The 22,833-nt window shown below is 46.0% G+C and overlaps 1 protein-coding gene across 1 annotated transcript in view; it reads right to left on the reverse strand.

Annotated features, from left to right (window-relative positions):
- The window catches only part of LCT (lactase), a 52,026-nt gene that overhangs the window by 6,756 nt on the left and 22,437 nt on the right, over positions 1–22,833 (reverse strand). The window contains exons 6-13 of the mRNA XM_059166733.1: positions 20,461–21,187; positions 16,234–16,879; positions 11,725–13,275; positions 10,820–11,088; positions 5,451–5,741; positions 4,064–4,262; positions 2,403–2,605; positions 303–412 (exon numbers count right to left, since the gene is read on the reverse strand). Coding sequence (XP_059022716.1) covers positions 303–412; positions 2,403–2,605; positions 4,064–4,262; positions 5,451–5,741; positions 10,820–11,088; positions 11,725–13,275; positions 16,234–16,879; positions 20,461–21,187 — 3,996 coding nt within the window. The remainder of the gene's footprint in view (positions 1–302; positions 413–2,402; positions 2,606–4,063; positions 4,263–5,450; positions 5,742–10,819; positions 11,089–11,724; positions 13,276–16,233; positions 16,880–20,460; positions 21,188–22,833) is intronic.

A 22,833-nucleotide genomic window follows, 5' to 3' on the forward strand; every position in this document is an offset into this window, starting at 1 on the left:
TAAGTAGGATGAGCTGGAGAGTTTGTCCTTGCATGAAGTAGTGGGTTGCTAAGAAGTGGGTGCCTTTGAGACAAATTTCCTGTCTGTTCTACCTTTTGTTAAACACATAGCAAGGCTCTGCCCTGGGCTGAGAGCTTCACATGCACAATCATGTTCAGTCTTCCCAGCAACCTAAGACCGGCCTCTCTGACCCAACGGCCACACACTCACCACTGAGCTGTCCACCAGAAGCCAGTTTGGTATCACAGACCAGACTTTCTCCTGACCTTTTCCTGGCTGAGTGTTTAGATACCAGGACCTACCGAGACTTGCTGAGGCCTGCGGCCAAGCTTCTGTCACGGATCCGTGTCTTCATCACCTCGTTGTAATCGCCATTCTTGAAAATAGGATGAGCGAACCAGCCTCCCATAAACTGCAGGTGGGGTGGGGGTGAGAGCCTGGGCATTACCGGGGGGTCACACTAGGAGACAGCTGCTCTCCTGCTCATAAGTCACGGACCTCAGAACCCTCCCCTTCCTCTGAACCACCACCCCACCCTGGGCTTAAACTCACATCCCCTCTGCAGCTATTTGCATGTTGCAGAGATTGTCAACCACTGCACCCCAAAAGGAGATGAACTGCACTGAGCACTGCCTCAGGACTCAGCAGACTGTCCTTGGCAGGGTCTCGCAGAAGACCAGAAGAGACTAGAAGCCTCCAGGCTGTGGATTTCCTCTCACCGCAGTGCAAGCCCCTTCCCCATCATCTGCCTAAGGATCAACTAGAACTCTATGAGGAGGGCGGAGCTGCAAGGCTTTCCTGGCTGCTCAAGGCCAAAAGTTCCCTGTGGAATTTTCCAGCCCATTTTCTGGAATGGGGTCCAGACCACCTTACCCTTAGGGTGGATATGTGGCACCCAAATGCTATGATGCTGGGGTCCTGAGAGGCTTCTTCAGTCTCTCCTCATCGCTGCCCCCCCCCACCTGTTGGCTAATGCCTAAAATGTGGGGGAGGGCAGCCCTCCATTCTCAGGTGGCTTTGGAATACACATACCCTGGTGAAAGAGGCTTTGTGCACTTGAGGCAACAGTGTTCCTTTCCGTGGAAGCTGATTTTAGGGTACGTGTATATCGTCCTGGGCCTCAGTATCACAGGTCAGCAAGTGGCTCAGTCTGATGAAGTTAAAGCCTAACCTTTTCCTGAGGGTTTGGGGGTTTTGATTTCAGGATAATTATTGCTCTAATTTACCAGTTCTGTGAGCCTAAAAGGAGAGATGCATTATTTTTGCCCCAAGGGCTTTTCCCCACCTGGCTAACAAATGGGAAAATTAAGCTCTTTTTGCATTCATTAATTTGATTGCTGTTACCAAGTTCTCTTGTGAGAAGTCTGGCAAGCAAAGACCCATGTTCTCCCCTCGAATACTGCTGCCTTTGAGCTCCTCCACAGAGCCAAAAGTGGCGGCTGGTGTGGAGAAGAGACACTTGCCTTTTCTGATGCTAAGACATGGGAAAGGGTGCTTTCTAACCCCATCAGGGACACGAGCAAGAGCCACGGAAAGGCTGTGCCCTGAAAAAGACCATTCTTTTCTCTCCTCACATCAGGGGCTCACACTGAAGGAAGGATGGGCTAGTTTGTTGGCGTCTGCTTACTAGTGATTCTACTTTATTATTTTTTTAAAGATTTATTTATTTAGAGTGTGAGCAGGGGGAGGGACATAAAGAGAGGGGAAGAATCTTAAGCAGACTCTGTGCTGAGCACAGAACCCCATACAGGGCTCCATCTCACCACCCTGAGGTCATGACTTGAACCAGAATCAAGAACCTGACACTTAACCAACTGAGCCAGCCAGGCACCCTGTGACTACTTTCTAGGAGCACAGTTCCATGACCTTATTTCCTTATGCATGTGCATGTCCTTATGTTAAACTCACAGAAGTGGAAAATTACGGGCACTAATGAGCTTCACAGAATCCAAAGGCCCCAACCCAAGAAATTCTTAGGCCAAATAAATAAAAATAGATGGTGACACCTACAGGTGAAGTGTGACATTGCAGCCCAGCTCTATCAGCTACTATAGTCAAACCAGAAATTGAAGAGCTGGAATTTCTGTTAGTTACTTTCAGACGGTGTTGCATGCAGTAAGGACTACAGGTACAAATCATTTTTAAGACTTAAAAACTCAACCTCAAAGAACTCTGATCACAGCAAACCTATGATATAGATAGGTCGTCTCCACTTCATAGATGAGAAAACTAAGGTACGAGAAATGTTTAGGTGATTTTTCCAAAGCTCACAAAATCGGGTAATAGCAAAACGGGGTCTTAAACCTAAATCTTTGTTTTGCCATGTAATTCCATTTCCATTCACTCAAGAATGGAGGGAAAGTCATGCAAGAGAATTAACAATGCCCAGAGGGAAAACAGACCTGAACGTATCTCCTGGCTGCCTCCATATCCTCCTGGTTGGAGGGATCTCTGGGCTCAGCCCAGTCGCTGCTGATGGTGATGGAAATCACGCCACCTTGACTGGCACGGTACGTGCTGTTGTACAGATGCCAGGCCTCAGCATGAGCCTTTATTAGGTTGTGGCCAACAATGTAGGGGGCAGTGCCAGGCCTGAAGGAGATTCCTGGAAACACACACACAGATGTCAATGAAGAGTGAACATGACCAAGAATATCACTCTCTCCCTACAGATGGTTTCTATGTTGGGGAGAAAGTTGTAGATTTTGGTGTTAGGAAGAAGCAAATTCAAGTCCTAGCTGTGTAACTTTGGTTTCTAGCTGGCTGTGTAACTTTGGATAATTCAGTCTGTCAGCTTCCTCCTTGGCCAAGTGAGCAATAAGAAAGTTCTTGCGAGAAGGAAATGAGAGCACGTATGTGAAAACCTGAGCAGCACTGTGTCTGGTAAGAAGATACTTGGTAAAGTTATCAGGCCAGGTACCCAGCAGAGTATGTGCCTTGGGAGCTAACATCCTAGCACTGTCTGGGGACCCACAGTGGAAGTGAGGGTTGGAGAATTCAGCTGATGGAAGCACATTCCTTGAGAGAAACGTCATGAGAAAGGCCAACTCTCACATGTTGCAGGAAGTTGAAGGAATGGTAAACCAAAGCACCAAGGACCAACAAGATAAATGTGGTAACGATTTGTGGCTCTCTCCAGCATTTTTTTTTTTTAAATATGTTATTTATTTATTTATTTGACAGAGATCACAAGTAGGCAGAGAGGCAGGCAGGGAGAGAAAGGAGGAAACAGGCTCTCTGAGGAGAGCCTGATGTGGGGCTCGATCCCAGGAGCCGGGGATCATGACCTGAGCCAAAGGCAGAGGCCTTAACCCACCGAGCCACCCAGGCACCCCTCTTCCAGCTTTTACACGTGATCCCAAGGAGTTACCTGAACACAAATTCACTCTCTCGGGCTCAAAATTTGAGAAAGGGTTAATTGGATGGTTCTAATGGGACAAAGACAAGTCCACAATCCCTTATTCAAAATCCTTAGGGATTATGTGGTCCAGACGTACAAGGGTTTTGTGTCTTAGAGAAGTACCACCTGGCAGATAGTATGTTTACACAGCACCCCAACCAGACCCAGGCGAGCTCTCCGTAATTAACATATCTGTAACAGAAATGCCCACACTAAGTGAGATCATGTCCATGAGCAGTCCCTCCATTGGTTCAAGTCAGGATGAGCTCAGGTCAGCCAAACTGATTCTGGGAAACTTGGGTTTTGCAGCTGCAGAAAATACACTGTGGACCTGTATAGTCCGACAGCTCATCCTTTCCTACAACCATTAGTCCCTGTCCCTGATCTCAGGAAGCTTTCCATTTGAGGCAGGGCAAAGAAAAAGCACAAAGAAATGGAGCCATTTGGAGGTACTGACACATAAAATCCGTATTTCACCAAAAGTGGCGTCAGAAGGAGAAATCTGCTGCATGTCAGGCAGCCTTGAACAAGAGGCAGGGACTCTGAGGCAGTGCTACCAAGCTTTCTTGGCCTTCTCTTCCAGGGCCACCTGGATTTCAAGTCTTGGTGGGGCTCAGAATGCCATGCTCCAAAGAGCTGGCGAGTTGAGACTGGGACCCTCACCTGGAGCTGATGTCCCGTAGCCATAGCCCTGGTTAGCGATGACAAAAGGCTCATTCAGGGTGATCCAAAACTTCACCTTGTCCCCAAGCCTCTGGAAGAGCACATCTGCATACTCTTTAAACCGCTGCACAATGGTCTCATTCTCCCAGCCTCCAACATCCTGGAGTGCCTGGGGCAGATCCCAATGGTAAATGGTCACCTGTGGAGAAAGCAAGGCCAGCAGCTCCATCCATCTGCTTTCAAGGGAAATCACTGCTGCTGCACACATGAGCACAAAGGAGGAGACCAAGCAGTTCAAAGGTTCTTTGGTGGGAGGGGGAGGGCAGCAGTGCTGAAGTGAGTCAACATCCCAGTCGGAGAAGACCCGGTTTGAGTGCCGACTCTGCCACCTACCAGCTGTGTGACCCTAGCCTGGGCACGAAGACCTGCACATCACGTACCAGTATGAGGGAAGAAGTCCAGAGAGCACTTTATTAGCCAGGGGTGGGGGGGGGGGGGGAGATTGTAACCCTGGAGGCGACAGTCTGGCTGCAGTATGTAATCTCAGCAGAGGAAATGCAGAGGTGTCCTTAGGCTCACAAAATTTTGGTGAGAGCCAAGTAAGCTCACAAGTGAGCTTCTGTATCGTTATTCATAATAACTCCCAGCTGAAAAACATGTGCCCTTTTGCTCCAGTAACTCTGCTCCTAGAACCAAAACCTACAGATCAATTTATAACAAGGCATTCCCTCTCTCTCTCTCTGCCTGCCTCTCGGTCTACTTGTAATCTCTCTCTGTCAAATAAATAAATAAAATCTAAAAAAAAAAAAAATTAAAAAAAAATTTATAACAAGGCAAAATTAGGAATGTCTGTGATGACTCACTGCACTAGAGGTTAAAATGGCAAAAGACTGGAATCACAGGGCTGTTTCCTGTTGCTAAACAGGAAAGTAATTCTAGAGGTAAGATACAAACAGAACTGCATGTAACTTTAAAAAAGAATCAGTGAGGAAACTAGATATGGATATGGAAATATGGGTCAGAAATACTGTTAAATAAAAGCAAGTACCAAGCTGCATGTATGTGACCAGTATGAAAAAAGGCAGGAAAGGAACAAACATGCACACATGTATACATCTTCTAGGTAATCACTGCAAAAGAAGGACATGAGAACCTAGCAAACTGGACTGTCTTCTTTAAGCAGGGGAACTGGATGGCTGGGAGTCAGAGATCAAAGGAAAATCTTCACTGTGGACTCTTCTACGTTTAAAATTCTGCACCTTGTGAATTTTTGACAGTTCAAAAACTGAATCTGAAAACAGCATTTTGTTCACGAAATAAAGAGCCCCCAGCCCAGCTGGCTCCCGCACAGGGACTTGACCAGAACCTGGCTGGGGCCCGACCTCACCTGGGGCTTGATGTTGGCAGCCAGCAGCGCGTCAATGAGCCGCTTGTAGTAGTTGAGGCCCGCTTCATTGATGAACTTGGTGGTTCCATCCGGGAGGATTCGAGACCAGGCGATAGAGAAGCGATAGTGGGATACCCCCAGGTTCTGCAGGGCGACCACGTCCTCCGCAATCTTGTGGTAACTGTCACAGGCCACATCACCGGTGTCGTCATTCCCAACCCTCAGTGGTGTGTGAGAAAACGTGTCCCAAATACTGAGTCCTTTGCCATCTGCTCTCCACGCACCTTCAATCTCAAGGTGACAAAGACATGTTCTAGTTAAGTTCTGTAGTTGAGCCCCCACAAGTTCCTTTCTGTCAATGAGGGTGTCACAAGTCAGAGTCACCTCCTCTGAGAAAATTCTCTGGCCACCCTCTGATTTCTGAGCTTCTACAGCCTTCTGTACATGCTGTCTGTCCATGCCAGCACTGCCACACTGCATCACGCAGTTGTGGGCGTGCAGATGGACTTCCCTTGGCATGGGGTCTTTTGGTCTTGGTGTCCCAGCACTTAACAGGGCAGTGTCTGGTTTTTGGCATGGGCTCACTACAAGTCTGAATGAACAATGCCCCATGCCTCCAACCCCAGCCATGGTCAAACAAATACCACTGATGCCAGCTGTGGAGACAGAATTAATTTCTTTCTTTCTTTCTCTTCCTTCCTTTTCTTCCTTCCTCTTTCTTTCTTTCCTTCCTTCAAGATTTTGTCAGAGAGAGAGCACAAGCAAGGGGAGTGGCAGGCAGAGCAGAGGGAGAAGCAGGCTCCCACTGAGTTGGGAGCCCGATGCAGGACTCGATCCCAGGACCCTGGGATCATAACCTGAGCCGAAGGCAGCTGCTTAACCCACTGAGCCACCCAGGCACCCCTGGAGGCAGAATTCCTAATTAGGACCCGTGTTGTGGCTCCTGTGCCTCCTTTCTCTCCTACCTACCTATCTTATAGGGAAATTGACCATAAGCCACTAGACAAATGCCTACTTACAGACTTAGGTAATGGAACAGGTACAAGTTCTATAATTTACGTGAGTGCTGTGAAGTGTGTAAACCTGGTGATTCACAGACCTGTAACCCTGGGGATAAAAATATATGTTTATAAAAAATTAAAAATAAAAAAAAATACTGATTTATTTTGGAGACAGAGCAAGCATGCATGAGCCGGGTTGGGAGGCAGGAGCAGAGAGAGAGAGAAAAAGAGAGAATCCCAAACAGACTCCCTGCCAAGTGAGGAGCCCAACATGGGGCTCGATCCCACAACCCTGAGATCATGACCAGAGCTGAAATCGGGTCAGCCAGGAGCCCCTACTTGACTTTAAAGCACTACAGCACAGATGATGTGATGTTATATGACTGGAGGCCACTAAGGTAGTGCTGGTATCCCAGCACGCCCAGGGGTGGCCTGCACAGCCCCCAGAAGAGCGGCGGGCCCAGGGCCAGTAGGCACACTCCAGTTTAGGAGATGGCCTTGGTGGCTGGGAGATTAGTTAATGCAGGGAAATGGAGAAAATAAGTGACAGCGTTGACGCTCTTAGGAGCTAGATTTTTCATCACTAGAGAAAGAGATACAAATATGGGTGATGGAAAGGCCAGCATTCAGCCTGTGGAGTTGGATTGGAATCGGAGGTATCAGTATGAACTCACTATTTTTCAGTCTACTTAGAGAGATGGGGTGGATGTAGAAATACATACAAGTGCGTGTGTGTGTGTGCTCGCGTGTGCGCGCACATGTTCACACTTGTATTTCCTGGCTCTGTCTGCTGCAAGGGCTGAAGAATGCTGACCCCTGAATGGCAGTGAGCACACCCAGCACCTAGACCTCGGGTTCTAAATGCCCACATCCAGTCTAAGAGGCTGGGGCTCATTTGGGAAAGGGATGGTTACAGGACGGGGGCAGAAAAGGCCCAAGATGAGCCAGGAGCATCTTGTACCACGAAGAACTAACGAAGTGCTCAAGGAATGATGGACCATGTAGAAAGGACATAGGATCTGGCTAAAAGGCACTCCCCATAGTAAAATGTGGGAAAATGTGAGCATTAAAATACATAATACTTGGGGCGCCTGGGTGGCTCATTGGGTTAAGCCGCTGCCTTCGGCTCAGGTCATGATCTCAGAGTCCTGGGATCGAGTCCCGCATCGGGCTCTCTGCTCAGCAGAGAGCCTGCTTTCCTCTCTCTCTCTGCCTGCCTCTATATCTACTTGTGATTTCTCTCTGTCAAATAAATAAATAAAATCTTTAAAAAAAAATACATAATACTTAAAAAAAAACGCATAGTACTAACAAAACTATAACTCATTGAATAAAACAGGACTTCATGAGGCCATGCTGCTGATGCATATTTATAGAGCATAAGTAATTAGGGGAAAAGTCAAAGCTTGACCCTTCTGTTGGATGCCACTTCATAAATATAAGCGGAATGATAAAATGAGAAAATAACTGTTGGCTCTCACTGAATAATCATTCAGTGAGATTTGAATAATAATTCAGGCAAAAATTATTAACAGTTGCTAGAGTAGTGGGTAAAATTTGATGAGGAACAGGTTACTTACAAGGTCTCCAAGTAGCTCCCCACAAAATACTTACTATTTATAACTACAGAACACTTAATAATTTTATAGTAGAGAAACCAGGCAAACACCTTCTCATTCAAGTGATAGAATCAGTTTCATATACATATATCTGTGTTTATGTATACACATGCACAGAAAATAAGGCAAATGGTAAAATTTTAAACAGTTGAGTAATATGGGGAAAAGGTTTATAGGAGTCCTCTACTATTTTTGCAACTTTTCTCTGTTCAAAAAGATTTCCAAATAAAAGGTTTTAAAAAGAACGCATGTGTAATCAGGGGTAGGGGGATGCTGGTGCAGGCAGTTGAGAGTGTTTGACTCTTGGTTTCCGCTCAGGTCCTCATCTCTGGGTTGTGAGATCAAGCCCAGTGTTGGACTCCGTGCTCAGTGCAAAGCCTATTTAAGACTGTCTCTCCCTCCCTCTGCTCTTCCCCCCATAAGTGCTCTCTCTCACTTGCTCTCTCAAATAAATCTTTAAGGTAAAAAAAAAATGTACAACCAGGTGATATCTAGCCAGATAGCTATAGCCCGCACTCTAAGCACTTCTCATCAATTTTTTAAAAATTTATTTTCAGCATAACAGTATTGTTTTTGCACCACACCCAGTGCTCCATGCAATCCGTGCCCTCTCCAATACCCACCACCTGGTACCCTGACCTCCACCCCCCGCCGCTTCAAACCCCTCAGATTGTTTTTCAGAGTCTATAGTCTCTCATGGTTCACCTCCCCTTCCAATTTCCCCCAACTCCCTTCTCCTCTCTAACGCCCCTTGTCCTCCATGCTATTTGTTATGCTCCACAAATAAGTGAAACCATATGATAATTGACTCTCTCTGCTTGACTTATTTCACTCAGCATAATCTCTTCCAGTCCCGTCCATGTTGCTACAAAAGTTGGGTATTCATCCTTTCTGATGGAGGCATAATACTCCATAGTGTATATGGACCATATCTTCCTTATCCATTCATCCATTGAAGGGCATCTTGGTTCCTTCCACAGTTTGGCGACCGTGGCTATTGCTGCTATAAACATTGGGGTACAGATGGCCCTTCTTTTCACAACATCTGTATCTTTGGGGTAAATGCCCAGGAGTGCAATGGCAGGGTCATAGGGAAGCTCTATTTTTAATTTCTTGAGGAGTCTCCACACTGTTCTCCAAAGAGGCTGCACCAACTTGCATTCCCACCAACAGTGGAAGAGGGTTCCCCTTTCTCCACATCCCCTCCAACACATGTTGTTTCCTATCTTGCTAATTTTGGCCATTCTAACTGGTGTATGATAATATCTCAATGTGGTTTTAATTTGAATCTCCCTCTTCCCATCAATTTTTATATGTGACACTTTGCTAATTAGACGATTGAAGGTCACAAATGGAGAGAATTGTGCCTGCTGACCACCTGATGAATAGAAAAGGGGGCTTGCAGATGCTGATTTAATCATTCAAGATGTGGGCTGGCTAAAAGCTTTTTAAGACACTCCTATCCCTTGTACAGACCGGGATTAAGAATCCTGTAGCATCTGTACCCTGTGCCCTAGAATCAATTCCTAACCCTTCCTGTGTCCAGCTGTAAACCTGTGGGGTGGTGGTTTTCTTCCAGGGGCTATTTTTCCTCTGAAGAGACATTTAGCAACCTTCAGAAACATATTTAGTTGTTACAAGTTGGGGAGGAATGTCCTACAATCTAGTGGCTACAGACCAGGGAGGCTTCTAAACACCCAATAGGGTAGAGGAAAGCCCCACAACATGGAATCATCCATGCCAGTGTCCATCAGGCTGAACTGGGGAAACCCTGGACAGCGGGTTCTGTTGGCCTGAAGTGAGAGTAACAGAATATGAAATCTTGATAGATCTTCCAATGATTCTTTCATGCAAGGTGTTGGCCAGAGCCCTGAAGAGGACCAAGAACTGGGGTTGCCTCCACCCCACGGAACAGGCTCCATGAACAGTTTCTGTGTTTGTACATTTACTTAATCATGTCTCAACACGGCAGAATTTGGTCTGAGACTCCACTGTAAACTAGCAGGGCGGTCATCTGGGGTACCTAACCCTCACCTCCCTCAAAAACATTTTCAGCAGCTCTATATAGAACACAGCCAAGGGCTAAGCACACCCAGGGTCACATCAGCTCACCACGCTGATCCTGAGCAGGTCCCACAGGGAACACACAGATCCCCCCAACTCCTGCCTCAAAGACAATCAACGGAGGCAGAAGATATAAAGCAGAGACTCCCCACTAACTGCCTGGGCAAGTCACTCTTTGCTTTTTATCTTTCATTTTTCTGGGAGAAAAGTAAACCCTTATGTTTTCTGTATTGGTGAGCTTCATTTGGCATGAATAAGCTGACACTGGGATGTCGTCAGGACATCAGAACAGGCCCAGGCCCCTGTGACAGCCACTCTGAGTCAACTGCCTGCTTGGAAGAGACTGGGTGATAAGAGACACATTCTAGCAGAGAAGCTTCCTGTTTGCATGTCTCTGCCTAAGTGTTGGTGCTTAACTTCACCTGCTCCATTTTGCCTCTGAACACCCATCTCAGCACAGCCCTAGAAGCCACGCTGGTCTGCCTGAATTCGGGAATGTGAAGAAGCCGGGCTGCCCAGGGAAAGGACCTCTGTGACTCCCCACATGGCACCTAGTACTTCCTTCCCACAGGTCTATGAGAACCCTGTGCTCTTACCTGACCCATCCTGCCCTTGGCACTGAGCCCACAGCCTGGCACTTAGGAGGTATGCAACAGATGTTGCTGAATGATCCCGGGCTTCTCACCTGATAAGCAGCAGAAGCCGCACTCCAGATGAAGCCCTCAGGAAAATGTCCATAGAGAAACTCGTCTTCCTTGGGCAGCGGCATGCCATTGTTGGTAATGACCTCTGTGTAGTACCTGGCTGAGGCTCTTGCTGTGCGAGGCCTGTTTGTGTGGTTGAAATCAACATGGTACAGTCCAAACTTGACTGTGTAGCCATTCAGCCATTCAAAGTTGTCCATCAGAGACCATGCAGAATAGCCTCTAAGGTCTACACCATCGAGTCTGTAGGCTGGGAACATCCCAAAGGGAGAAGAGAAGAACTTTACACCAGGAGGGTGAGGTTCACCAAGAAGCCCAGCCAAGACTGGCACCTCATTGAAGACTGTAGTCCTAAGCTGTTACCTTCTACACACAAATAATGTGTGCCCAGATAGACAAATCACCTGGTCTTTTTTGCCAGCACTGGTGCCCTCAAAGCAATGACTAATGGCCAATCTTTGCAAAATCAAATTCTTTTGTTGGGGAAAAGGAATGTGCCTCAAAGCAAGAGTCTCAGCCCACTTTGGAAGTTAATCATACAAATGTGAATTAGAGAAGAGTTTCTTGTTCTGGGGTGCCTGGAACTCACCAGAATATAAGCTCCGTGTTATCTTTTTGTTACTGAACTTAGACTAGAACTCGTCACACAGCAGTTGCTCAATAAGGAATGGATGGACCCATGAAAATACTCTGTATGTGTGGGAAGATGACCATAGCTTTTTTTTAGATTTCCAAAGGGATATGTAACCTCGGAAGGGAAAAGAATTATGGAGTTGGGCCTTAAGAGAGACTTGTTGATGGTCTGTAATCCACTCTGCCAAACCATTTCAGGCATGTGACATATGGATGCTGGAAGATTGTAAGGGGGGTATCAATGCTCACCTACCTTTCAAAGCTTCATTGATGTAGGTTTTGTGGTAGAATATCCTGTCGGTATCTTCCACTTTTGGATTGGTCAGCGCCACTCCATTTTCGGTGATGTAAATGGGGATGTCGCCATACTCTTCCTTGATCCAGTTGAGCAGTCTTCGCATCCCCCAGGGCGCAGCTCTGTCCATTGCTGTGGCAGGCCATGAAGAGTCCTCCGTCTCGGTTGTCTCCCGGTCATCTTCATAGGAGGGTGGGTTTAACCTAGGTGTTCTGTGCTGCACAATTCTGGAGGAGTAGGTGTTCAGGCAGAACACATCGGCTGTGCCCCTGATGTACCTCTTCTCTTCCTCAGTGAAGCTCGGCAGGCGGGAAGTGGCTAAGTGTTGAAGTTCACTCCTATTCCCCACTTTCCACTTCATGGCATCAGGATAGTCTCCATTTCGGAAAATGGGGTGGGCAAACCAGCCCAGTGAGAACTGCAGCGTTCGGTCAGCTGCCTCCACCTCCCTCGGGATCTCTGGTGACTTGGGCTCTGCCCAGTGTGTACTAAGACTCAAAGAGATTACCCCCTTCTGTTCCTGCCTATATTTCTCATTGTAAGTGTGATAGACTCTGGCATGAGCTTTGATGATTGCATGGCCAATCCTGTAAGGTGCCCAGCCTGGGTCCTTCACCTGTGGAGGAAACTCCCCTGAGCCATAACCTAACCATGCCTGGTATGTGGGCTCATTAAAGGTCATCCAGAACTTGACTCTGTCCCCAAAGGTCTGGAAACAAAAGTCTGCATAGCTGTTAAACAACTCAATCAAGGAAGAATTTTCCCAACCTCCAATATCCTGGAGAGCCTGGGGCAGGTCCCAGTGGTACAGTGTCACCATGGGTGAGATGTTGCTTGCCACCAAGCCATTGATCAGCCTGTTGTAATAATCAACACCGTGTCTGTTGATAGAATTGTTTCTTCCCGTTGGGAAAATCCTAGACCAGGAGAGAGAGAAACGATAGGCCTTCACCTTCAAAGCTCGAAGCATATTCAGATCTGCATCCAATTGGTTATAGCTGTCACAGGCGATGTCTCCAGTGGCACCTCCTTTCACATTGCTCCCTGGTGTGTGGGTGAAGTTATCCCAGATGCTGGGGCCTTTGCCATCAGCATCCCAAGCTCCTTCAATCTGATAAGCTGATGAAGACACACCCCACAGAAAGTCATCCCGGAAAGTGCCATGGTAAAACAGATCTCTTTCAAACTTGGGTTGGTTGGAGAACTTTTCCCAAACAACTTTAGCTTTGGAGGGCACATCAGATGGAAAAGTGAAGGCTCTCATTTTAGGTGGAAAGTTTGATGTACTGGGTGATGGCAGTCTCTTTACTACCTTGGGAAGAAAACCATTCTTTTCAATGATGCTGGTGAAAAAGTAGGCAGACTTCCTGGGAGTCCTCGGCTTGCTGCTGTCATTGAAGTTGACGTGGTGCAGCCCAAACCTCTGGCTGTAACCAGAGGGGCCTTCGAAGCCATCCATGAGGGCACGAGCAATGTAAGATCGAACATCCACCAAGTCGTCCTTGATAGCTACAGAGAGAAACAAAATTCAGGATTATTTTAAAGTCTCCATTACTGATGTTGCTATTTAAAGGTTTTCCTTTTGGGGCACATGGGTGGCTCAGTGGGTTAAGGCCTCTGCCTTCAGGTCATGGTCCCAGGGTCCTGGGATCAAGCCCTGCATTGGGCTCTTTGCTCAGCAGGGAGCCTGCTTCTTCCTCTGTCTCTGCCTGCCTCTCGGCAGGCAGGCAGGCAGAGGAGGAGGAGGAGGAAAAAAAGAAGTCTGGTGAGCCAAGGAAAAACCAGCCTCAGAGTAAAGCAACAGCTTTGGGCTCAAAGTGGGAACCAGCAAAGTCTTAAGCCCTATTTTTATCAGATTACACAGAATCTCAACAAACACTAATTGTATAAGAGGCATAATTCATATGCTATGTATAGTTTACTTAATCATTCAATAAATAATTTAATAAGCACCTACACTGTCCCAGGCTGTAAAAGGCTCTGGAAACAAAGATGAATAGAAGTCTCATAGGTTTGTCATAGGGTATTGCTGAGACAGAAGTAAAAAGGCCTCTCACTGGCTGATCAGGCACATCATGTAATCTCTCTGAGCATTATTTTTCACAATTGTCCCATCAAGATAATATCTGCCCCTACTGTGCCTAGGTGCGTCAGTCAGTTAAGCAGCTGCCTTCAGCTCAGGTCATGATCCCAGGATCCTGGGATCAAGCCCCACTTTGGTCTCCCTGTTCCCTGGGGAGCTAGCTTCTCCCTCTTCCTCTGTCTCTCCCCCAACTCCCAGCTTGTATACATGCTCTCTCTCAAATAAATAAAATATTTTTAAAATATATGCCTCTATTTTCTGCACAAGGCTGTTTCAAAGATCACTTGAGATAATCTCTTAAAGGGATTCCAGGATTGTGAAGATTACAAAATTGTAATCTTGATGCTAAGGGTACAAGCAGAGTATAAGAGAGAGTGGCCTCAGGAAATCTAGACAAGGCCTTGAAATCTTCTCAACATAGCCCCCTTAACATAGGCAGGTGACTCGCCACTTATCGCCATAATCAGTTGATTAGCACTGACATATGAGATGAAAACTATTTGCCATTCCTTTTTACTTAGAATAAAAAGGCATATGGGGAAAAGTCTCTTCAAAAAATAGCATAGGAAAAGTTAGCTACATGTAAAAAAATGAAACTGGACCAGTTTTCTATACCATACACAAAAATAAACTCAAATGTATTAAAAATATAAATATGAGACCTGAAACCATAACAATCATAGAAAAGAGAGAGCATAAGCAGTAATTTCTCTAATATTGGCCATATCGACATCTTTCTAGATCTGTCCTGAGGCAAACAAAACAAAACCAGAAATAAAGTATTGGGCCTACATCAAAATAAAAAGCTTCTGCACAGCCAAGGAAACCATCAACAAAACTAAAAGACAACCTCTGGAATAGAAAAAGATATTTGAAAACTACATATCCAAAAAAGGGTTAGTATTCAAAATAAGGAACTGATACAACTCAATACCCAAAAAATAAATAATCCAATTTTAAAAATGGGCAGAACACAAGCAGACATTTCTCCAAAGAAGACATACAGATGGCCAACAGACCCATGAAAAGATGTTCAACAACACTCATCGTCAGGAAAATGTAAATCAAAACTACAATGAAATATCACTTCAGACCCATCAGAATGGCTAAAATAAAAAACACAAGAAACAGCAAGTGCTGGTGAGGATGTGGAGAAAAAGGAACTCTCATGCACTGTTGGTGGGAATGTAAATTACTACAGCCACTGGGGAAAACAGCATGGAAGTTCCTCAAAAAATTAAAAATAGAATTACCCTATGATCCAGTAATTCCACTACTGGGTATTTACCCAAAGAATATAAAAACAGTAATTCAAAAAGATGTATGTACCCTGTTCATTGCAGCATTAATTACCACAGCCAAATTTTGGAGGCAGACCAAGTCTCTATCAAAAAATGATATGGTATTTATATATACAACACAATATTACCCAACTATAAAAAAGAATGAAATCTTACCAATTGCAACAACATGGATGTATGGAGAGGGTATAAAGCCAAATGAAACAGGTCAATCAGATAAATACAAATACCATATGATTTCATTCATATATGGAATTTAAGAAACAAAACAAACAAAGAATACAAGAGACAAACCAAGACTCTTAGTCACATAGAACAAGCTGATGGTTACCAAAGAGGAGGGGGGTGTGGAGATGAGTGAAATAGGTGAAGGAAATTATGAGTACATTTATCATGATAAGCACTAAGTAATGTATAGAATTGTCATCACTACATTGTATACCTAAAACTGATATAACACTGTATGTTAACTATACTGGAATTAAAATTTTTTAAAAATTTAAAATACATTTGAAGCTTTGTTAGGCAAGAATGATTCTGTAAGTATGAATTAACTGGGTCAAAGTTAATGGTGTGGAATGTAGATGTTATAGCTGGTTAAAGAAGATGGAGATTAATGTGGCCAGAACAATGAGGGAAGATTTAATGGGTTGGAGTTCCATCTTATAATGCCATTGTCATCCTATATTGTAACTTTCTGGGTTCCTCTGTAGACTCTGAGTGTCCTCTGGGAAAAAGTGATATTTGTTCAATGTTTTACCCCTACACTCTTATGCAATGTGTGGCACATAATAGGCACTGAATACATTTTTGTTAAATGAATGCATTAAAAGAAGATGATTCCTGATCAGTGGCTAAGACTCAGATGGGCAGAATGGAGAAGGAGGCATTATAGGAAATAAGAACACAGAAGCAAAAACTTGAGGCTTCTGGGGGAGAGTAATGTGAAGGATTCATGCTATTACTACTACTACTACTACTCTTTGGCTTCATTTTCTTGGAAGACTATCTTTGTCTCATTAAAAAAACTCTGAAGACTTGGAGAAGTACCACCCACTTTCCAATCACCAACATCATTCTTACCCTTGAGCACCTCGTTGATATATTTATTGAAGTAGTCCACTCTCAAGGAATCCTCAAAGAGATCTTCGGTCTCCCCTATGGGCATGCCATTCCCAGCCAGGTAGATCGGAACTTTTCCTCTTGTATATTCCAAATATACAAACTGCAACAGTCTCCTTATACCCCAGGGTACTACATAAATCCAAGGGGATGAGGTCTGAGGCCACATAGGGTCCACATGTTGGGAGAAGCCCCCAATGGTATCATAGCTGGGGATGCAGGAATCTTCTAGGATCTTGCTGATGAGGCGGGAGGTATAATGAGACAGACCCAGAAAATCAGCGGAGCCTTTCAGAAGCTGCTTCTCTTCTTCGGTGAACTCAGGGAGCTGGGCCACAGGACTGGGGCACCGTTGGTTCATCTGTTGGATCTGGGCCTTCAGGGCAGCAGGGTAGTCTCCATCCACAAAGATGGGGTGTGCAAACCAGCCCAGCATGAAATGCAAGAAGCGTTCAGAGGCTGTGAGGTCCTCGGGCCTCTCTGGAGACAGAGGTTCTGCCCAGTCTGAGTTCAACACAATGCCTACACGTCCCTGCTGCTGTAGACGATAGTGACTATTATAGTGGTGCCAAACTCTGGCATGAGCCTTGAGGACCAAGTGAGCCACCTTGTGAGGAAGAAAGAAGGGAATACAGTGCTTCATAACCACCAACAGCAAAGCCAACAATCATAAGCCAATAACAAGTCTACAATATCAACAAGTTAACACCAATGTCAAGGTTACCAATGTTAATGACAACATTAACAGTGAAAATGTCCACATCAATAAAAAAAGTAACATAAACAACATCTGCAAGTCATCAGCAAGTTAATGCCAATGTCAACAAGTCAACAATATCAATAAGAAGTTAAGACAGATGCTAATAATGTCAATAAATCAAGGACATGGACATTGTTGACACTGACAACACCATCAACACCAGTGCTGGCAAGATCAACAATGCAGACAACAGACACAGTAAGTCAATGACAATGTCAATGAGTCACCACCACCACAGACAGGTCAATAGCAGCAGCAGCAGCACCATATTTCATAGTAAACATTGTTAATGAATTCTCTCATGTATTTCTTACAACAACCTTATATGGCAAGTATAATTATTATTACCACTGTACAATGAGGGAAACAAGATCCAGAGAGGGTAGAATGCAGGAAGTCTGACTCTAGGCCTATATTGTCCCAAACAATGCTATTCTGCCTTTGCCCTCAATAATCCTTATTGACTAATTCATCAACAATGAATTTGGGAGGATCATTTTAGTCGCCATACAAGGAATGGGATAATTCTAACCTACCTGTCCTCCTTTCTATAGTGAAATCTAGGAAGAAAACCCATGCCCAGGAACCTCTTTGTAGACTTAACTCAAGGTCTTACAAAAGTCAATAGCTTCCCTTGGCAGAGCACCTTGGGGAAACAGGCAAAAGAGGTGTGCCTGGAGTATAATACACATAGATTTTAATCTTGACTTTGTCACTAACTTGCTCAGGAAACTCAATTTTCTCATTCAGTTTCCTTTTCTGCAAGAAGCAGTAATTATGGATTCATTTAGAAGCACTAAAGAAGATTGTGGATACATGGGTGCCTGGGTGGTTTAGTCATTGGGCATCTGCCTTCAGCTCAGGTCATGATCCCAGGGTCCTTGGATCAAGCCCCACATTGGGTTCCCTGCTCAGCTGGGAGCCTGCTTCTCTCTCTCCCACTCAACCTGCTTGTGTTCCCTTTCTCTGTCAAATAAATAAATAAAATCTTTTTATTTATTTATTTTTTAAATTTTATTTATTTATTTGACAGACGGAGATCACAGAGAAGCAGATAGAGAGAGAGGAGGAAGCAGGCTCCCCGCTGAGCAGAGAGCCCGATGCGGGGCTCGATCCCAGGACCCCTGGGATCATGACCTGAGCTGAAGGCAGAGGCTTTAACCCACTGAGCCACCCAGGCGCCCCTAAATAAAATCTTTTTAAAAAGTGTATACAAGCACCAAGCAGAAACCTGGAGTGCAGGCAGGAGCTTGTGGCTGCATAGCTTCTTTCCTTTTTCATTTTTACCTTCTGAAGATGATGACACTTATTATTGAAAAATTTCATATCAAAATAGGCCCTAGAAATGAAATTCCTCACTGCTTTTCATGTTCCAAATGTTAGTCTTTAACTGGGTCCTAAACTCCATGGCAAACTGCGCTCCTTTCTAAAAGGTAGGACTGCTTGCCTCCTAAATGAGTCCATGTAAGGCAGAGGGCCTGGTGGGCTATCAGGCCACTAGCAGAACCAGCCATTGTGGCTGCAGAACACAGAAAAGTGTTAATGACAAGTCAGGTGAAAAATGGGCACTGGGTAATAGTGATGTGTCAGTGTAGAGTCATCAATTGTAAAAAATGTACCATGCTGGTAATGGGGGGTGTTGATAATGGGGGAAGCTGTGGCGGGGGGCAGACAGTATATGGGAAATCAATGTAACTTCTGTTCAATTTTGCTATGAACTTAAAACTACTATAAAAAATAAAGTCAACTTAAAAAATGCACTAAATCAAGTGCACTGTGGGTACACTGTGAATGCAAGGGAGCCAGGACTGGAAGGAAACATGGGAAGAATCAGGAGAGAAACTTTTTCTATGAAATTTTCCCTTAAAGGCATTATACTGTTTTAATTAATACATAAGAGCAAGATGTGAAGGACCAAAGTGAGGTAGGCTTTCCAGGAGCCACACTTGTAGGGATAAGAAGCCTAAGGAGAAGAGGTTAGTATGAGTTTTACAATGAAGAGATGAAGAGAAAAGTTCCAACCTTCCATTTTCAGAAGTGTTCTCTTTCAGTGTGTATGGTCACTTGCTGAATGAGAACAGAGTAGAAGCCTTGACTTCAGTGCTATGATTTTTTGGCATTTCATCAAGTCACCGATTCCAATTTTTCTCTCTCATTGTGGACATTTGAGACTGTTCTCTAATTTTCTTTTTTAAGATTTTATTTATTTTTTTGACAGAGAGTAATCACAAGTAGGCAGAGAGGCAGGCAGAGAGAGAGAGGAGGAAGCAGGCTCGCCACTGAGCAGAGAGCTCAATGTGGGGCTCGATCCCCAGACCTTGGGATCATGACCTGAGCTGAAGGCAGAGGCTTTAACCCACTGAGCCACCCAGGTGCCCTGTTCTCTAATTTTCTTATGTGTATTTGTATCATCTCCAAAAAGCTTTATATCTCAAGGACATGAGCCATAGCGTCCTCTTTAACAACTAGTATGAGGCAAAGACTCCTATTTCAGGAAGAGAACCCCAAGTGTGGTGGGAGAAAGCCAGACTAACCAGTTCATCCTGAAGAAGGCTGCCAGGGAAGGCTGAGATTTTGAAGAAATATGGAAAGGACGGAAAGGGCCTATACTAAGCCATTTAAATTATTGTCTCCAGTATATACTTCCCCTTCTTATGGGAATGCTACACTGACTAGCCTCTGGAAAGCTGAACCCTTTCTCCCTCCTTTCCTCTCAGCCAGTGTGTGAAGGGTAGAGGGGGCATGGGGACCCAGACCAGCCAGTGCATTCTAGTCCCCTAGCCTAGACCCAGTGACTGGCTCGGGGGTGGGCATGCAACCCAGGCAGCAGCCACAAGACACAGGAAGGCATTTGCTGGGAATGCCAGAAGAGAGGCAAGCTTGCTTTCCTGCTGGTCTTGGAGGAGAGCCGGGCTGCGGCCATCTGGTTAGCAGGCAGTTCAAGCAGAAAGCCAGTAGGGGGGGCAAGAGAAGAAGAAAAATTGAGTACTAGTGGCACCGTTCTAGGTCTGATCAAACTCCACTGGGACCAGCTAAAACCCAGCTTTTCAGTTTCCTACAGAGACAGATTCCCTCTTTGCTTAGGTTAGTCTGGGTTCGGTTTTCTGTCACTTTCCACTCTCCACATGGAGAATGTGCCGGCCCCAATTCTGGCCCCAAACGCCAGCCCTCTACGGACACCGTTGGAAGCAGTTTCTGTTCTCCGACCCCCAATTCCCTCAGCCAGCTGCGCTGTGCCACGGACATAATGACTGTTTTCCAAGTGCCAGCACAGCATCTGGAAAAATAAGGTGATTAACAATTTCCAGTGCCTCCCCTCCCACTTCTGGCTTCTTTTAAAGGACAAAAAGGAAAGTCCTGCTGAAGGGAAGAGAAAATGACTTACTCCCAGAGAAATGTCTCCCCCAGTGAGGTGGGCCCAGACATACCTTGAAAGAGGCCACGCCTGGGTCGGAGAGGCCTGGCGCATGGCGGCCAGTGCCATAGCCGGCGTAGCTCATCACCCACGGCTCGTGGAAGGTCACCCACAGCTTCACGCGGTCGCCGAAGGTGGCGAAGCAGAAAGCCGCATAGTCCAGGAATGCGTCCACCACGCTGTCGTTCTGCCACCCGCCATGCTCCTGCAGCGCCCGGGGCAGGTCCCAGTGGAAGAGCGTAGCCATGGGCTCGATGCCCGCAGCCAACAAGCTGTCCACGAGCCTGCTGTAGTACGCGACGCCCTGGGGGCTGGGCCGGTGCCCGCGGCCGCTGGGGAAGATGCGGGACCAGGAGATGGAAAACTTGTACACCTGGGCTCGGAGGCCCCGAAGCAGGGCCACATCGATGTCCACTTTGTGGTAACTGTCACTGGCCACCTCTGGCGTCACTGCGCCCCGGGCGGCATTCAGGTGCCCCATCGGGTCCCAGACGCTCGGCCCCCTTCCGCCCTCGGCCCAGCCGCCTTCCACGTTGAAGGCTCCGGTGGAGACACCCCAGAGGAAGTCTTCAGGGAAAACATCCCGCAGGAAAGCGTCTCTCTCAGCCCTGGACTGGTTAGCAAAGGTTGCCCAGACTCTCCGGTAGGCCGAGCCTTGAGGCGAGGAGCCGGCTGCGCGCCCCACATCCCGTGGCGCGGAGGCCTGAAGGGACCGGCTGCCAGTCCGAGAGCAGGGCCCGCTGCAGGGTTGGGAAGACAAAGGGACACAGGGATGACTCTGCGGCTTACCTCCGCCCTGAGACAGAGGGAGAGCGACAACGTGGGTCATCAGGGGAGGTTCCAGAAACACGGAGGTAAAAAACCATACCCACAAAGTTGTCGACAGGAAGTGACTGATGGGTGGGGAAATTACTATTACTGCCTGTTCTTAGGTCAGTTATTATTGCTCCTGCAGGAGTCAAACACTGTGCCAAGCCCACTGTTCCCTGTATTAGCTTGTCCTTGAGTACTGTCTTTGGTTCTATGCCATTTTTTCCTTATTATTATTTATAAAAAACATAGCTAATTGGGGTGCCTCTGTGGCTTCTTGGGCAAGCACTGGACTCTTTTCTGCTTAGGGCATGATCTCAGGGTCCTGATATCAAGCCCTGTGCTGGGCTCCTGCCTAAGATTTACTCTCTTGGGTGCCTGGGTGGCTCAGTCGTTAAGCCTCTGCCTTCTGCCCAGGTCCTGATCCCAGGGTCCTGGAATTGAGCCCTGCATCCGGCTCCCTGCTCCATGGGAAGCCTGCTTCTCCCTCTCCCACCCCACCTGCTTGTGCTCCCTCTCTTGCTGTGTCTCTCTCAGTCAAATAAGTAAATAAAATCTTAAAGAAAAAAAAAAAAAAGATTTACTGTCTTCCCCTGCCCCTCCCCGACCTCTCAATAACTTAATTAACTAAATAAAAACAACATAGCCAATAATGATGGCTTTAATTCATTATGCCTTAATTCTGTACTGGCCACTATGATAAGAATGTTGGTCTCTTATTTAATACTTACAGATTTATGAGATAAGTACTACAATTATGTATCCTTATCCTGCAGAAAAGGAAACTGAGACTTTAAGAAATGAGTAAGTTCTGGGCATCAGCAGACCAGCACCTAGTTACAAGCTGGTACAGAAGCAGTTCAATAATTGAGCTACTGGTATAGCTCTACTGATATGCAGTGGCTCAATATTAACTCTAGCTCTTCCACTGGGACCTGCCCTGGGGTACTGAAGGAGCATGGTGAGTGGCAGTCCTTTCTCCATGATGCCTGGACTGTGGATATAAAAGTAGGAGCTCAAGCATCCATCCGGGGCCATAAGATAGAAGCCTTACTAAGGATGACAAAATGAGATAGGAGCCTGGATTCCCAATAATTATACCTTCTCTAGATTATCCGTCTCCAGCCTTTTTAATGTAAATGAACTCATATCTCATTTTCTTTTAAATGAGAACTCCTTGATCACACAGTTTGCAAGTCATACAGCAGTCTGTGCTTTTAGGGGCATCTGGATGTCTCAGCTGGTTAACTATCTGCCTTTGGCTTGGGTTGTGGTCCCAGGGTCCTAGGATCAAGCCTCCTGTTGGGTTCCTTAATCAACAGGGAGTCTGCTTCTCCTTCTCCCTCAAATAAATAAAATTTTTTAAGATTTTATTTATTTATTGACAGAGAGAGATCACAAGTAGGCAGAGAGGCAGGCAGAGAGAGAGGAGGAAGCAAGCTCCCTGCTGAGCAGAGAGCTCAATGCGGGGCTCAATCCCAGGACCCTGAAATCATGACTCAAGCCAAAGGCAGAAGCTCAACTCACTGAGAGCCCCTCAAATAAATAAAATCTTTATAAACAAGTGTGCTTTTAA

Source organism: Mustela lutreola, chromosome 3 (assembly GCF_030435805.1).
Source record: "Mustela lutreola isolate mMusLut2 chromosome 3, mMusLut2.pri, whole genome shotgun sequence".
In the NCBI taxonomy this organism is placed as follows: domain Eukaryota; kingdom Metazoa; phylum Chordata; class Mammalia; order Carnivora; family Mustelidae; genus Mustela; species Mustela lutreola.